Source organism: Notolabrus celidotus, chromosome 22 (assembly GCF_009762535.1).
Source record: "Notolabrus celidotus isolate fNotCel1 chromosome 22, fNotCel1.pri, whole genome shotgun sequence".
In the NCBI taxonomy this organism is placed as follows: domain Eukaryota; kingdom Metazoa; phylum Chordata; class Actinopteri; order Labriformes; family Labridae; genus Notolabrus; species Notolabrus celidotus.
In genome coordinates this window covers 27,559,296-27,577,417 of record NC_048293.1, presented here as the reverse complement: position 1 = coordinate 27,577,417, position 18,122 = coordinate 27,559,296, and the positions used below count along the sequence as shown (strand labels likewise).

At 42.9% G+C, this 18,122-nt stretch overlaps 1 protein-coding gene across 1 annotated transcript; it reads left to right on the top strand.

Moving 5' to 3' along the window:
- Positions 1-1,712: 1,712 nt before the first annotated feature.
- On the top strand, positions 1,713-17,694 carry fbln5 (fibulin 5). The gene is made up of 11 exons (XM_034675297.1): positions 1,713-2,239; positions 2,349-2,403; positions 2,597-2,645; positions 3,793-4,092; positions 12,508-12,630; positions 12,736-12,852; positions 14,137-14,253; positions 14,401-14,523; positions 14,911-15,037; positions 16,446-16,641; positions 17,041-17,694. Exons 1-11 carry the CDS (start codon positions 2,196-2,198, stop codon positions 17,200-17,202), a joined length of 1,413 nt encoding a protein of 470 aa, XP_034531188.1. The 5' UTR covers positions 1,713-2,195; the 3' UTR covers positions 17,203-17,694.
- The last annotated feature ends 428 nt before the right edge of the window (positions 17,695-18,122 follow it).

Sequence of the window (18,122 nt, the reverse complement as noted above, 5' to 3'; positions counted from 1 at the left end):
CAAGAGTCTGCTTTTGATTCTGGAATTCTGAGACGAAGTCAAAATTCTGTGTTGAATCCAGAATTCTTACTTTGATTCTGGAATTCTGGAATTTGATCTCTGGATTCTGACTTTGATTCCAGAATTAGGAGACAAAGTCAAGAGTCTGCTTTTGATTCAGGAATTCTTACTTTGATTTCAGATTTCTGACTTTGATTTCAGAATTCTGACTTTGATTCCAGAATTCTTACTTTGATCTCTGGATTCTTACTTTGATCTCTGGATTCTTACTTTGATCTCTGGATTCTTACTTTGATCTCTGGATTCTGACTTTGATTCCAGAATTAGGAGACAAAGTCAAGAGTCTAATTTTGATTGTGGAATTCTGACTTTGAATCCAGAGTTCCGAAAAGAAGTCAAGAGTCTGCTTTTGATTCAGGAATTCTGACTTTGATTTCAGAATTCTGACTTTGATTCCAGAATTCTGACTTTGATTCCAGAATTCTGACTTTGATCTCTGGATTCTTACTTTCATTCCAGATTTCAGAGAAAAAGTCAAGAGTCTGCTTTTGATTACGGAGTTCTTACTTTGATCTAGGAATTCTGACTTTGTCTCAGAATCCTGAGTATAAAAGTCAGAGTTCTGAGATTAAAGACAGAAATCAGAAAACAAAAATGTCAGAATTGAGAAAAAAATCTGACCTCGGAAATTGATTTTGTATATTTCTGACTTGATTTAAATTTCTCGGTGTCCCAAGTCCTTATTCGTACTGAAATTAGTAAAATACATTTTAAAAAAGAAAAACTCAAATCAGAGGTTTCTCTAAGCTGAAAAAAAATAACTCTCATGTTGCATATCTGTCTTAGAACAAAGTCAGAATTTTACACTTTTTGCTGATCTCCAGATTTCACAGGTTTTGATAACCGTCCCGCCTGAACTCATGTTTGTGTTTCTATTTTAAGATTACACATGTATGTAATCACAGTCTGGACAGATTTACACACTCATCTGGTTAATGGTGAAAGCAACAACTGCAGGTGCAGAGTCAGGACTTCACTTATCATGATTGCAACATGTGCATGAAGGTGTGAGGGCTTGATCGTCACCACTTGCTGCTTTAGTTCCAGTTTTCTTGAGATCTAAGTTTACCCCCTCGTGATCTGAAGAGAAGATGACTTTCTCAGGATACAGGGACTACTTTCAGGAGAGAAAACAAAACAACACATTGGTCACTAGAAGGGCCGGATCACTACGCTGCCATTGTCCACACTGAAGAGGTACGTTCAGTCTGTTTCTGTTTGCTGCCCTTAAATCAAGATCTTGATGAAACTTCTGACATTAACTCTTTAAATCTGAGTATGTCAATTCTATGGATGTCTGTCTGCTTTGGGCTTCCATACAACAGAGAAAATGCTAACTCTATACGAAAAACAAAAAGAAAGAAAATTCTAATTTGAAGGAAATCTTTAAAAATAGATTTGACTTTTTGCAGGAGAAAGTTTCTAACATTTTAAAACTTAAAGAAAAATGTGTAAATTGAGAATTCTGTTGTTTATATTCTGAAATAAAGAAGTAAAGAAGACAATGGAGAGAAGTTTGGCTTCATATTCAGAAGAGAAAGTAACTCAGGATGCAGATTCTTCCCACATGGCCCTAATCTCCTCCCGTACAAACCAGATGTGGCTACTACAGCCTGGATAGCTCTGGTTGAGCTCTCCAGATGTGCACTGACGTTCAGCTGAGAGGGAAGAGGTCCTGTGTGTGTGGGGGAGGAGGATAAGGGGGGCTGTTTATATCCTTAGTAAAACAGACACTCACTGTAGTGTATGCTTTCTGTGTGTTTGCCCCCCAGCAGCTCACGAGGAGCAGCCTGTCGGTGTCAGTGAGCCTCTCTGCGCGCTCTGACCGGAGGGGGCTGGCTCTCCCTGATTGAATCCAGCTGTGGAGAGAGTGCTCGGAGGGGGCCCGACAACATCTGCATTGCTAAATACTTTGAGTGGAGCCGAGAGAGGGGAGCAGGAAGGGAACAAGAAGCCATTCCTGCAGCACTTGGTCCATGAACCGAAGCTCTCCAGCTCGACCAGACTGCGCTTCATGAAAACCTGGTGTTTGCGTAAAGGCGCATAGTCGGGGGGGCAGAGAGAGTCCTGCTGGGAGGTGGAGAGGGGATTCAGGGAGAGTTAAGGTCTTCTGAATCTTTCCTTTTAGAGAAACTATGCTTTTTGGAATACGTGGCCTCACGTTTCTCTCCTCTGCAAGGTTAGTGATCTTTGTAACGTGCTCTGTGCTGTATCTGTGACTCTGACTCTGAATGGATCTGTTACAGGATGTTTTAAAGATGTTAAACTCGAGCTCTGCTTTTCTGCAGGATGTTGGCAGCTCTGCTTTTTATTCTGCTTTGCATCAAGCCTGGACACGGACAGGTAAGAGAACACTCTCCCTCTCTGGAGTGCATGTTTTCAGGGATTTCATTCATTTAGATCGAGGTCACGGTCAAAGTCTGCAAACGCTGCAGTGTCATCTCATTCTGATGTAGGCAGAAAGTTTATGTAAGAAGATGACTGTGCAGATTCAACTGATCCAACTCTCATAATGCATTCATGATTATCTCCTCAGACCTGCACAGAAGGTTTTGCATATGACCGCAGGTCGAGACAGTGCATAGGTGAGTGAAATGACTTCTGCTCTTTTATTTTGAAAGTGCTTTTTTGGCGGATGTAATTTTTTTTCTTTTAATACTTTATTTTTCCAACATTTTTTAGGATACAAGATTAGATCTGTTGCACTGTATGTTTACAAGTCATGGAAAGGAAAGAGTAAAGACCCAAAGTAGAATAATAAATAAAATATAAATACATTAAAATGAATGTAAAATAATAACAGTAACAACCACAACAATAATAATAGTAATAATGCTACTAATAATAATAGTTATTATAATATTAGGGTAGCACTGTTGCCTCACAGCTAGTAGGTTCCAGGTTCAAATCCCTGACTGGTCAGGTGCCTTTCTGTGTGGAGTTTGCATGTTCTCTCTGTGCATGTGTGGGTTGTCTCCGGGTCCTCCGGCTTCCTCCCACAGTCCAAAATCATGCTCACCAGGTTGATTGATCACTCTAAATTGCCCGTAGGTGTGAGTGTGTGCGTGAATGGTTGTCTGTCTCTCTGTGTTAGCCCTGTGATAGGTTGGCGACCTGTCCAGGGTGTACCCTGCCTTCCACCTGAAGCCAGCTGGGATAGGCTCCAGCCCCCCGTGACCCCTAACGGGATAAGCGGTCAAGATAATGGATGGATGGATGGATGGATGGATTATAATATTAATAAAAATAATAATGGTAATAAATTAGAAGGAAGTAGCTGCAGTTGCATGTTCTATCTATACAGGTCACAGAGCAACAAAAACAACAGTATTGACAGTAACAGGTTGGGGGGAGATGCATATGGGTCGCCAGAAACTACAGCAATAACAACATTGTTTACATAGATCTTTATCACAATGTCTATCCATTGATTCGTAGTGGGTGGATCCCTACAGAGCCATCGCCTTGTTATGGCCTTTCTCCTCCCCACCATAACATTTTTCAAGAGGTATCTATCATTTTTAGGTAACTTTAGGTCCATGTTTCCAGGTAAAAAGTCAGAAAAGAAAATGCAAATTCATAGCCCAAGACTTCTCTGGCTATTCTTTGGACATCCTCCCAAAAGGTTTTAATAGCCGGACAAGAGGCACAACGTTTGTGTGGAGTTTGGAGCAAATAAAGTTCTCCCACAGATGTTCTGGATGCAGCTTTATCAGTTTGTCTCTATCACAGATCTGGACGAGTGCCGGACTCTACCAGATGCCTGCAGGGGAGACATGCAATGTGTGAACCAGAACGGAGGCTACCTGTGCATCCCCAGGAGCTTGTACAACCAGCCCTACAGACAAGACACCCCCGCCCTGCCAGCCCTGCCCGCCCTGCCTGCGCCGGTGTACCCGGACCCGTCACAGGGATTCCCGGACACCTTCGCTCCAGCTGTCCCCAGATCTGGAGAGCCCAGTTACCCCAGAGTGAGGAGCACTGCACCGTGCATCCTGGGATATACTCTTGCAGAGGATGGAACCTGCAATGGTGAGTGTGCAGTTTCAGTGTCAGAGGAAGGACGTGCATGCTCTCCAACACTGCAGTGTAGAGATACTCGACTTTAAGTGCACATGAGCAGCAAAATGCAACAACAAAAAACAACATTTAACATCCTTGTCTTGCAGAAATATTAGTATTAATATTACCACTCATGCACAGTGTTAGAAAAGCATGCTATTGCTGGAAATTGCAAAGTGGAGAACATTAAGATAAGAGTTTGGCCTTCTCTGGTGGTCCGATGGTACATTTGAGAAGACAAAAAGCTGGACTAATTCCTTGTCATATCTCTTCTCCTCACTGTGTTTGTTTTTTGTTGTGAAATCCTGGTTAATTGGACCTCAAACAGACTTCAAATGAAACCATCTGAGTGGTTTTTGAAAGATCTCTCTCTGATGGAAGGGATAACAAACACAGAGACATCTGAGAGGACTCAGACCTTGCACAGGCTGAGAGGATTTATAACCCTGCATCGTGTTGTTTGTATTAATAATGTGCTCTTTATTTTAGTGCATGTCTTGATCTGTTCAGGGACAAGTTGCTCCAGCTGTCACACAAATGTAGAGGAGTAAAGAGAGCAGACATGGTGGAGGAAAATATGACGTAGGATGAAATCTAAATCCTTGAACACCTAGACCAGGTGAAGTAACAGAGTCTGTTTTAGATGCTAGAGATGTTGCAGTTCGTACGTCTTTAACAGCTGCACACAAGTCATGTTTATTTATCACAGCAGGTCAGCGTGTCCTCTCAAACATCACAGAAAGCAAACGCTGCCAATCACCTCAGAGCCAGCGAGCTGTTGTCTGCTTACAACCTGTTCCTCAGATGAGTTTTTAGTCTACGTGGTTCAGAGAGTGATTTCTCCTCCTGCTGTTTCACTTTACTCTCAGGGGCCGTAAGATTCAATATTAACTTTCATGTGCATATTAAGACAAATTAGATCATGAAGAAGAGAAATATTTTTATCTTTCTTACTTTTGTTTTTCAAATTTAATTCCCTCAGCGAGAAGGAAAGCTGTTGTCCATGTTTCTAGAAAACATGCAGAGCCAAAATAACGACGCAAAGACGCTCGACTACAAGATGAGAGTCTGCAAAATGCAAAACAGATGCATTCAGGGACAGTTCGTGCATTTAAAAGTAGGTTTTCTTTGTGTTGTTGCAGACTAGGAAATAGAATTTTGAGGAATAGTTGAACTTGCACGTTGCTCCTGGTTGAAACACTTTTTTTTAAAGTTATATTTTTGGCCTTTTTGCCTTCATGTTATAGGACAGCTGAAGAGAGATAGGAAATGTGGGGAGTAGAGAGTGGAGGAAGACATGCAGGAGATGGTCAACCGGCTGGGAATCGTACCAGCAACCCCTGCGACGAGGACTGTAGCCTCCGTATGTGGGGTGCTTAGACCGCTAGGCCACCAGCGCCCCGGTTGAAATACTCTTAAGCCTGATTTATACTTCTGTGTCAAATCATAGTTGGTCTGGTAGCTCCCGTACCTACGCACATAGCTGACGTGCACCTCCTTCAAAATGTAACTACGTGTCAAATCAACGTGGTCCACAAGCTCTCTGATTGGTCCGCTCGGAGGCATTCTATTTCCTGCTTTAACAGCACTCCTGGGACACCCGCACATCGACCGTGTATCTCATCTCCTCCTCTCTATTCTTCATGTAATCATGTCTGTATGATAAACAGCAACATGTATCAGCTGTAGATTAACAGAACACGCTCTGAAGCTCTGTGGAAAAGGAAACAGAGATCGTAGCGGGCCCGGAAGCAGGCGACCGGCTATCAGAGAGACCACACTGCCCTCGAGCGTTTAGGCGTCACATTGATGCACTAGAATGTAGAGCTCATGTCCACGTCAGCCCCTCCTGTGTTGGGGCGACGCTGAAGTATAAACCAGCCTTAAGTGGTGCACCAAGCCGGGGATAGCTGTGCCGTGTAGTCATGCATCATCACTCCTCCATCCACCTCATGGTAAAAAACAAGCTGAGCAGAGTGTTCCTCTGATCGTGCAAAGGCATCCTCAAGAAAAAGATCCACCTTAAAGCTTCTAAGGGGAACTTACATTAGTATCCATTTTGGCGCCCCTTGTGGACAAAGTGGTGCATGATCAGTATTCTGCAACAAAACAAATTGTAGATGGTGAATCTTTTATGAGGAAAATGTAAAAAGCACTTTAAACAGTATACCATAACTCTCATCATGTGAAACCAGCAGCTGTGTTTCAGCCGATTGTCTGGTTTGCTTTCGTCGATCATAAAGAGGCATCATTATCTATTTCAGCCTGTTTTATATCCTGCTAAAACCTCCCCACAGGAGCTTTAAGATGCTCAAACTGTGTCTCAGGGCGAGTCTTTTACTGTGTTGTGCATCTGCAGCAGCCATGGTGTAAGCAGGAGAAACTAAAGTGATAGTTCGGTGACCAATTCTGCACGTTTCACTGCTCTTTTTTGGTCATATCTGCAAAGTTTATCATGTTGTTTGAGATATTGTCTGACACATTAAAGGATGATCAGTAATTTTTGCACACAGTGATGCATCCGGCTCACTGGTAAGGTAAAGGATCAGATGACACCCAAAGCTCTCGCTGCTAAAAGAGTTCAATCATTTATCCCGTCCTAAAAAAATAAGCACAAGTCTGATTTTAATGTGCTTTAAAAAGTGAATATTGACATCTTGACACCCCCTGCTGTAAAACTAGACGAGGTCCAGAAGTGACGGTGTCCGCAGAGTCAGTGTAGGTCATTAAAGGTCACCGTTGGACTCTGTAGAGGATCTTGATTCGATCAGATCTCTGGCCCGTATGTTGTTCGACTCTCTGAGTGTGTCGGTGTGTCTGCAGAGAGAGTGACCTCCAGCTCCTCGCTGTGAGGAAATCTCTGCTTATTTCACAACCACAAGAGATCCCAGCTGTCAGAGAAACACTACACATCTAAAGCCCCCCCCCCCCCTCCAGCTGTTTGAGATACTTCTTAACAGAATTACCCGAGTGCATCCAGCCAGGAGGAGAGCGGCCTTCTTAAAGTCCATTTTAGGTGTTTTTTCTCCGATTCTGTAATGAGTGGAAAAGGCACACGTATAGAACCGAGTTCTCCCTCTGCTTTAGCTCATGCACAAATACGGACTGTTTCTCTTTTTAGCAGAGAAAGCCTGTCAGGGAATCAGCTCGCAACCTTGTTTGGGTAAACGACGCCATCAGGGTGCCAAAGATGAGGTCACATGTTACCGAATCGGTGCCTGAGCCGTCGGGAGAACAGGCAGGCCTCTGTGGGGGCCGATCGTAACCACTCCTCACACCCACAGGACCGCTCTGTGTGTGTGTGTGTACATGTGTGGATCAGTGTGTGTGTGATGGTGATGTAATGGGCTGTTGATTGATGTTGACTGCTATATTGCACAGACTGTAGCTTCCTGTCTGACCCGGCAACAAACAGCGCTCTGTGTTTAAGTTAATGGACCGCGCTCCATCAGCTTCACTAACAGCTCTGAGATCAATGGAGCTAAAGCAGCCTCAGGTGTGTTTCCATGCATGCTCTGATCTCTGCTAGAAACACTTTAGGGCTGTTGAAGCATTCATTTTTATAATTGCGATTTTACACAGGATTCTAATCCCATTATTTTGCATTTCAAAATAAAAAAAACAACGTAAACAACTCCAACCAGCGCCTTCATTTGGGAATCAAATGAATGCAATCAAGTCCTCCTCGTTGTTGATTGGCCTGCTGTTAGTTGCCACCATTTAACGGCCAAATTCCACCAGATCTGTGTCCGGTCCGTCTCCGATCCGTCACAGCACCAGATCTAATAGGTTTCTATTCAGTCAATGTGTTAACTTCCACTGGATCTGCTCCATTGCGCCCAGAGTCCTCCGGATCAGATACTCAAGACTTCTATTTGTGCCGGATGCCGGAGCACGACGCATCAATCTCAACAGAGCAGATGGAGCGGGACAGGAAGTCAGGTTTCACCAAAACAAAATGAAAACATCCGGTTAATTTTCAGAATAAAACACTCTGTGTTATCACCAGATCGTATTTCACTTAACTACAACAACAAACCAAAGTCATGATGAGCGGAGCCAGGCCTGGAGTCAACAGGTCAGAGGTTTTCAGAGGACCAGAAAGACAACATGGATGAGGAGAGGAGGAGGAGGAGAATCCTTGATTCAGTGATTACAGTGGGGAAAATCTCGGTCACATGACTCCAGCTGTCCGGCGGTCCTGCAAACAACCGGTGGGTGTTGACGGGCGAGAGAGAGAACGGGGATGGACCAGACACAGATCTGGTGGAAGTCTTGTGTAACAAGCACTGTAGTTCCCTTCTTCAATTTAGTTTCCTCCACAGGTGTGTGCTGACTTTCTCCCTTCACAATGACATCAGTCTGAGTAGCTGCGCCTGCATGCTTAGCTCGTCTGTGGGAGCTCAAACTCAAAGTTGATACTGATATTGAGTGATATTTGAAATCAGTTTGACTCGTCAGCTGTCTGTGAGTTTGTTAGAGTGAAATGTGTTCATGCAGAACTTCAGTTTCCATCACAGGAGCAGCAGGAAGCATGTAGACTGACACTGAAGCAGCTAAAGAACGGTGTGCTGAAAGGGACAAAATAGCATGTGATTGAAAAAATAAGGCATTCATTTCTGTCCTTAATTAACGTCTTAATGCTGACTTGAATTTTGACCCTGCTCACATGGAGGCGGACAGCTTTATGACTCATTCTGCAGCCCGTCAACAGGGGAAACCTAAACACTTTGGCTTCACTTTTGGAGCCTGCCCTGTCGTCCATCTTTCATACAGCGTACCTCACTCGCAGCATCTGTAGTTGTTGTTTATTAAAGTGCCTCAGCATCTCTTGAACTAGCCTCAAATCAAACAAACGCTTGTGATTGGTTCGACCTGTTTCAGGTCAGATGATGAAAGGAGGCCAGATGGATCTGAACGAACAAATAAAACACAAACTGACGGCTTCATCTGGAGTCCAGGCTGGTGCTGCGCTGGAATTTTGATGTTGTTTTCAGTGTCCTTAAAACTGTATTCATCTTCATTTGTGGATTTATTGGAGGGATTATGGAGGCAGTTATTTCCAAACTCAACCCAGAGCTTGTGATTTGAGTGAACTGGCCCTTTAAGAAGGTTTTAGATGGCTTTAATTCACTGTCATATAAAGAAGCAGTCCAGATTGTTGTAAGTGGAGTAGAGTTCAGCTCTCCCGTGGAGTTCTTCGTCTCTCACAGGGCCGCTCGGTTCATTTCCGCCCTGATTCCCACTTTTTATGTTTGTATTTGAGTAAAAGGATTACATGCTCCTCTGTGGCTTGAGAAAATATTTCAACCTCACGGGCTTTTGGATCCGAGTCAGGGTTCACAATCTGGAAACAAAAACGTCCATTGATCGAACTCAGTCCTCTGTGTTTTAAGGATGAACTCAGCAGACATAATAATCTCTGAAAGGAGGATTAAATGGAGAATTAAAAGTCACAGGGGGATTCTGCTTCAATCCATTCCCTCTCCTTCTGTCTTATAATGTTTTTAAAGGCTGGTGGTGACCCCAGCAGCTCATGAAGGAGTCTATATAAGGAGCTCTGTGTAGGTTGGGGATCTGCAGTAAGGCCACACATGGGCGGCAGATGAAGACCACTCAGAGGTTTTCTCTGGTAAGTGCATGCAGGTGCGGAGGCCGTGTAGCTGTTGGCCGGGGGCCGATCGCTCCCCTCCGCCCCTGTGAAAGGGCCACTGGTCCAAGTTGGCACAAAGGCCCCGCGGTCCCACTGACAGACGTTATCGCTTTCCATAGCAGCCTGAGCAAACAAGAGAGCCGGCCCCCACCCACTTCCCCCCACCGGTCTTCTAGGGATCGGTGACTTCATGGTCTGAGAACCGCAAACAAGCTGGAATTTTTTCATTTGTCATATCTTCATAAGGAAATGTGTCCATTATGATGCAGAGTGCGAGCTGCTCCGAGGGCGCCGCAGGAATTCAGATTGTAATCTGAGAATTCTTTAATCCAGAGCAAAAACAATAGTAAGCTGATGCCCTATTCAAACCTTCACTGTTGTGTTAAAGACTTTTTCAAACTCAGGGTGGTGAAAACCTGAGAGTTAGAGAAACAGACGTTTGATTAGGAAGCTGAGGGTGCAAACTCAGAGCCAGCAGAGAGAGGGGTCAGGACTGGAGGGCAGAAGACCTTGATTATTGTAGTCTATTTGATTCCTTTTTTAAATTATCTAATTATTATTAATGCATTTTTTTTACATTTATATATTTTTAAATGTAATTATTCATTCAATTTATTTATTTATTTATTTGTTTTAGTGTGTCTTATCCCTTTCTAAAATAATTATTATTTTTATTTATTTATTTTATTTTATTTTTTGAACTTCATATAAAGCATCTTTGAGTACATAGAAAAGTGCTTTATAAGTCTTATCAATTATTATTATTTTTGATATATCACCCAGCCTTCTTATTAATCAAGTGGCTCGGTCAAATACTCGATTCTGATTGGTCAAAACTTCATAATAGCTGATATTAATACTGAAAAGCAAGAGCAGCACCAGGAACCAAATAAATCTGTGTAAAGGAGTTAAAGCACTTTTATAAAGTTTGTGATTTCACCTCTGCCTGTTGACATCCTGGCAAAAATGTTAATCCTTAAATCTTGGATTGATCAGAGTTATGTTTTATTGCAAGCTGAGTCAGAGATCTGCATTTAAAGGTACAGTGTGTAGAAATGTGGCGATATCCAGAGGTCAGATTCTGGACTGAAACGCCCCCTTGCTCACCCCTCCTGTTGGAGGGGCTATGGTGGCCTTCGAGGACAAAAAGCTCCTGTGATGCATGATGAGTACGATCCTCTATTTGTCAAGTTTTTACCATCAAACGTTTCTCAACACAAATTAATTTGCACACACTTACCAGCTTCAAAAGTAACTGTGTGTCTTCGCCTTTGTCTTCCACCTGATGCATTTTGCGCAGCCGCTCACTAAATACTTATCCGCTGACTTCAGGTTTTATCAGAGACTAAAAACATCATAACACATGCACAACTATCGAGCATGACCAACTGAATAAATATGCAACAGTTATAATGTCACTAACAGACTTTTTGGCATCAACTTTAAAAATCCTGTGAGGTTTTGCTGCAATTTGTTCAAGCATCCTCCGCCCTTAGATCACTGCAGTAGTAGCGACCTCTCTTGTCTTACTCTGTTGGGATTCTGTTTCGTATAACCACCCACTCTCCATCCATCTATCCATCTTCTTCCGCTTATCCGGGTCCGGGTCGCGGGGGCAGCAGTCTCAGCAGGGAAGCCCAGACACTCCTCTCCCCGGCCACTTCCACCAGCTCCTCTGGGAGGATACCGAGGCGCTCCCAGGCCAGCTGAGAGACATAGTCTCGCCAGCGTGTCCTGGGTCTTCCCCGTGGCCTCCTCCCAGTCGGACATGCCCGAAACACCCCCCCAGGGAGACGTCCGGGAGGCATCCTAACCAGATGCCCGAACCACCTCATCTGGCTCCTCTCGATCCAGAGGAGCAGCGGCTCTACTTTGAGCCTCTCCCAGATGTCTGAGCTCCTGACCCTCTCTCTCTAAGGCTGAGCCCAGACACCCTGCAGAGAAAGCTCATTTCGGCCGCTTGTATTTGTGATCTCGTTCTTTCGGTCACTACCCACAGCTCCTGACCGTAGGTGAGGGTCGGAACGTAGATTGACCGATAAATTGAGAGCTTTGCCTTCTGGCTCAGCTCTCTTCACCACAACAGACCGGTACAGCGCCCGCAATAACCACCCACTCCCTATTTATTATCCCTTATATATAGAATAAAACAGACGACCAACCCAATGAAACTTTGACTAAGAAAAAAGTACGGTCAATACCTCAAACTCAAAGTCAGTAACATCAGTTCACTCTCACTGAATCACCTCACGCTTGTGCATTTTTGAAGACGTGTTGTTACCCTCAGAGAAATATTTATTGTTCTATTTTTCATTCTTTTCTCCTCTCCCCAACATCCAATCCTTAAAAGGTCACCTTCATGCGTTTGTGTTTAGACTTTAACGTCCAATAACAATCTGATCCTCCTCTCTGCTGCCCCGAGGTCCGTCTGTATTTTCATCAGGAAATTAAAACCGTATCTTTTTAATCTTTCATTTTGAGTCTGTGTTATAGTAATGTTATAATATCTGTCTGTGTTAAACTGTGGACGGCGTGATTGTTTGAAAGGCTCTGTAGAAATAAAGAAGAGTGGTTGATTTAATCACGCTGAAACATGTTGGAATAACAGAGTCAAAATGTCAACATAAACATTATAATGTGTTCTTCTTGTTTTTGTTTTGAGGGAATAAAAAGGGGAATAAATTGAACCCGAGCGTCTTCTCTCACTGCTCTCCTTCGTCTCTGTGTTGCAGACATCGATGAATGTGAGACAAACTCTCATCACTGTAACCCCACCCAGGTCTGCATCAACACAGGAGGTGGATACACCTGTTCCTGCAACGAGGGGTACTGGCTCATTGGGGGACAGTGTCAGGGTGAGTCATGTTTTCAGCTCTCCTCCAGAAGAACAGCGCCCTCTTCTGGTCACTTTCATATTTTGTACGTGTTCATAACCTCCCCGTCTCTTTCCTTTCCATCAGATATTGATGAATGTCGATACGGTTACTGCCAGCAGCTGTGTGCAAACGTCCCGGGCTCTTACTCCTGCTCCTGTAACTCCGGCTTCATCCTCAACCCGGACAGCCGGACCTGTCAAGGTACGCAGGGTGTCTTTCCACAGATCCACCACACACATCAAGACCGGATCAGATCCAGTCCCCTCTTACAGACAGGACTCAGTCTGATCTCATCTTAATCCACCATGAGCAGAGCACTTTGCAGCATTTAGCAAGTTACAGTGGCAAGGACAAACTTCCTTTAACAGGCAGAAACCTCCAGCAGGACCAGACTCATGTTAGACACACATCTGCTGAGACCGTGTTGGAGAGAGGGATAGAGGGAGATGAAGAGAGAGAGAGAGAGAGAGAGAGAGATGATAGTGGGGAGACGGATAGTAGTAGTTGTAGCAGCTGGAGTCTGGCACATCCACAGCAGCAGAGATCCAGAGGAACCTACCAGACAAGGGAGCTCAGGGACTCCAGAAAGGTCTATGAAAAGAGAGAAGAGAGGGAGACCAGAAGAAAGAAAAAGAGGAGAATAAATGGTGAAGGAAAGACAGAAGGAAAGGAAGGGATAAGAAAAGGAGACATAAAGTATGACTAAACATGGAAAGAAAGAAAGAAAGAAAGAAAGAAAGAAAGAGGGACAGCAGGGAAGAAGGAATGAAATAAAGAAGAAAAGAAAAAGGAATAAAAGAGAGAAAAAAGGAAGAAGGAATAAAAATAGAAAGACGTTAAGAAAGCAAAAAAAAAGGAGGACAGAAAGAATAAGAAAGAAAGAAAGAAAGGATGAATGAAACGAAGAAGGAATAGAAGACAGAAAGAAAGAAGGAAGGAAAGAAAGAAAGAAAAAAGTAAGAAGAAATAAAAAAATAAAAAAGAGAAAGAAGTAAAGAAAGCAAGAAAGATGGAATGAAAGAAAGAAAGAAAGAAAGAAAGGATGAATGACAGACCCAAAAAAGGAATCTACAGCAGAGATCCAGAGGAACCTACGAGACAAGGGAGCTCAGGGACTCCAGAAAGGTCTATGGTTAGTAACTTTAATGGGACAGGAAGAGTTAAAGTAAGAGACAGGCAGAGAGAGGAGAGAGAGGGAAAGACAGGATCCCAGTGTGTCAGTCTAAGCCTATAGCAGCATAACTAAGACCTGGTCCAAGCCTGATCCAGCTCTAACTATAAGCTTTATCAAAAAGGAAAGTTTGAAGCCTACTCTTAAAAGTAGAGAGGGTGTCTGCCTCCCGGACCCTGACTGGTAGATGATTCCAAAGGAGAGGGGCCTGATAGCTGAAGGCTCTACCTCCCATACTACTTTTAGAGACTTCAGGTACGATGAGCAGGCCTGCATGTTTTGGGGCTCATCCTCTTCTTCTGTTGCTCCTGCAGACGTGGACGAGTGTGATGACGAGCCTTGCACTCACGGCTGCTTCAACACGTACGGCTCCTTCATGTGTAACTGTGACGAAGGATTCGAGCTGGCGGCTGATGGTACTTCCTGTTACGGTGAGACGAGCTGGTTACATGTCAACAGTCTTAAATCTTAACTTCTGTGTTCAGTGGAGCGAGTTTCAAACTGACAGGTCTCTGCAGGATGAACCCTGGACCAGAGAAGTTTCAGTGTGACTCATGTCTCTATCTTCTGCCCTGTAGACCTGGATGAGTGCAGCTTCTCTGAGTTTCTGTGTCAGCACAGATGTGTGAACGCGCCCGGCTCGTTCTCCTGCATCTGTCCGCCTGGATATTATGTTTATGAGGACGGCCGGAGCTGTGAAGGTGAAGCTTTGACTTTAAACGATGCATTCAGGTTGTCTTGTTGTGCTCAGTAAATCTTTGTTATCAGGAAAGTTTTGATGATAGATTAAAGATGTTTTGCATGAATCCATTTGATGAATAACGTCTCTTACTGTTGCTTTAAAATGTTTTTATCTGATGTTGTTAAAACTGCACGTCTGCACTTTACATATCACTGATAAAATGAAAACAATGATCAGTTTTTGTGGAGCTAACGTGTAAATCTGTGTGTCTAAATGTTCAGTGTTTGGTTTTTAAAAAGGAGTCTCTTGATTGAGAATAATAACACCCTCACTGTCTGTACTGTTGATGCTTTCTGTGATCATGACGCTGTTTTAACTCTCGACTGTTGTGTGTTTGATTTCAAAGATGTCAATGAATGTGACACTGGTAACAACACCTGTACAACAGCACAAGTATGTTTCAATTTCCAGGGAGGCTACACCTGCCTGAACCCTTTACAGTGTCTCCCTCCGTACGTCGAAGTCACTGACAAGTGAGTACTCCACTTTCCAACGCTGTTTTTTAACCTTTGAATGCATCGTCATACCTGCCTTATTAGAAGGTTTACTTATGTACAGAAGCCCTGAGATGTAAGAGAGTAAAACAGTACTGATAATCAATTTTCTTAAAAACAGTTCCAAGTTGTTGTTTTTCTCAGAGACAGTCTTTGTAATGTGATTTTTTTCATTTTTGAAACATCTTTTAATAAGATAATAATTAAAACATTTCATAAATTATTAATTTCCACCATCTTTGTTGTTTTAATTCTGAAAGTTTTTAGAGTTATAGCCTACATGGTATCTTTATATATCAAATTATATCAGTATAACACAGAACAGTCGTACCTGTTACATTTTTTAATACAGTATGTTGAATATTACCGACCTTTATTACAAAATACAGTTCCTGCGAGGAGGTATAAGATAAAATCTAGACTAAGGAAAACATGCATTTCTATTTTGTCTTCTTAAAGACTTCTTAAAAGTTATTATCAATCACTTTATAACCCTCAGTAAGAACTATAAACTTTATGTTTGGAGTGCAACAAGCAGTTTAGTACCCAGTGTGGTGGTGCACTGCAGCCTCTTGTGGCCAAATTGAGTATTACAACAACAAAGTTAAAACATTCACCTGTCACACTTTTTAAAAATTGGTTTCAAAGATGAAAAAAATTACTTAGAGCATGATCCTCATTTTAATCTTACTAATATTTTTCCTGACCTGTTTCATAGAGTAAGAAACATTTGAAACTATTAAACATAAAAAGAAATCAAAAATATTTCCACATCAGAGAAAAAAAAATTGTAAGATACCTCACCAGATAAAATCTAAATGATTAACTCTAAAAACATTTCTTTAATTCTCACTGTTAGGATTTTTTTATCTAAAAAAATGACTTTTTATTTTATAATTTTGACTTTATTTCTCATACGTTTCACTATATAATTATTTGGCCTTTTTATGTCATAGTTTTGACTTCTAATCTCATAATTATGACTTGATTTTATTATTATATTTTTTTTCTTGAAGTCCAAATCGTTCTTTTTATTTAACCTGTCTGAAATAAGCTTCCAAAACAAAACCTCTCTTCCTGTGTCACATCATTTAACTGCTGAGCCGAACCGGCAGCCCAACATCTGCTTTTATTGTAGGTTGACGTTTTAGTGGATGAGGGAAACATCAGTGATTTTCAAGGCTTAATAAAGATCAATAATGAAACCATAGAGATAGACAACATTGTAATATCCACCACTCTTATTGTGTTTCTTATTTTTCGTCTGTCTTTATTTTTCTTAACATACATAAAAAAGAAAATTCCTCTCATGTGTAAACTGAACTTTTTAAAGAACCTGATTGTGACTCTGTCTCTGACGTGTCCTCCTCCTTCCTCTCCTCTGCAGTCAGTGCATGTGCTCGGCTGAGAACCCTGCCTGCAGGGACAAACCCTTCACTATCCTGTACCGACACATGGACCTGTCGTCGGGGCGCAGTGTGCCTGCAGACATCTTCCAGATGCAGGCCACCACGCGATACCCCGGCGCCTTCTACATCTTCCAGATAAAGTCGGGCAACGACGGGAGAGAGTTTTACATGAGAGTGAGTATTCACAGATAAACCAGACTCAGCTGTTGGTCAGATGCTGCAGGAGCATGATGAGGAAGACTTTATGTGAGCAGAGAGAGCCTGTGCACGGTTGAGCCAGTAGATGGCGCTGTAAGAGAGAGTAATGTGATGTTTGTTGCAGGAGAAACAGGGAGGATGATTTTAAAGTGTAGATTCTTCATGATGTGATAAATCAGGGCGTCATGTTGTCTTATCTGAAACCGGCCCTGCAGGACTGAACAGAATCCCCCTTCCTCGAATTCCTGCTTCTGTTTCCTGGTTGTAAAGGACACTTGGACTTCCTTCCTCATGTGCAGCAGCCAGATCCAAACATTTCCTGCTCTTCATTCCTCACATGCTTCTCTCTCTCTCTTTCTCTTCCTCCTCTCGCAGCAAACCAGCAACGTGAGCGCCACCCTGGTCCTGTCCCGGCCCATCAAGGGTCCGAAGGAGCTGGTCCTGGACCTGGAGATGGTCACTGTCAACAACGTCATCAACTTCAGAGGCAGCTCCATCATCCGGCTGACGGTATTTGTGTCAGAGCACCCGTTCTGAGGACAGGACCTCATCCTCCCTGGAGGTTTCGGGCTGCAGCTGATGTAATGGTTGGTCGGAGACGGCTCGTCACCTCTCTTTGTTTGTTTTTGAATCCTCGTGTCATCCTCATAAAGACTCAGCAAAGATCAGCTGATGGGAAATCTCAATCCCCGCCCTGGTTTAATGGACACTGAGCTTTTACTGCTGCGATATGGACGGATATTTATGGTGTACAATTTCTGATATCCTCTATTTAGAAGACCTGAAACCTTCTTCACTGTGTACCACAATATACATCTTACAGTTTTGAGGAGCTCCCCCTGTTGTCTGTGAATTTTCATCCTGTGACTTTTTCTACACCCCGAGCTGCGTCGTCAGATCATCTCAGTGGTTCTTTAGGGAGACGTGATGAGGGCCGGCGGTCTGAGCAGAAGTGTAATCGTGCATTCGCAGAGGCAATATTTGAAATGATGTAAAAGCCAGTCATTAAATGAATTATTGATCACAGTGTCTTTGAGAGCAATAAATGTCTTCACCACACGACTGTCCCTCCATGCAGCGAGCAAAACCAGGACAGGTCAACACACGTGGGATTATCATGAGAGATTAGAGGGGAATGTAGAGATAAAACTTTGGAGTTTTTTAATCACTAAATCAATTTCTGAAGATAGAAATACGAAAACAAAGGATTATAGTTAGCAAAGATTAGGGAGGATGCTGAAGGTAGCACAAGCAGCGTGCTAACTCTTCAAACAAGAATAAAATACAAGTTTTGAGGAGACTTTTAATGAGGTTGTGGGGAATTTGTGGGTTTTATCTGGGCTTTAACAATTCAAGAGATTACATCAACAAGTTTTGGAGTGCTGTAACAGTTTGTATTAACGGATTTGCAAAGTTTGGAGGAGGAGCCATAGATGTGTTGTAGTCTCAGTGACATA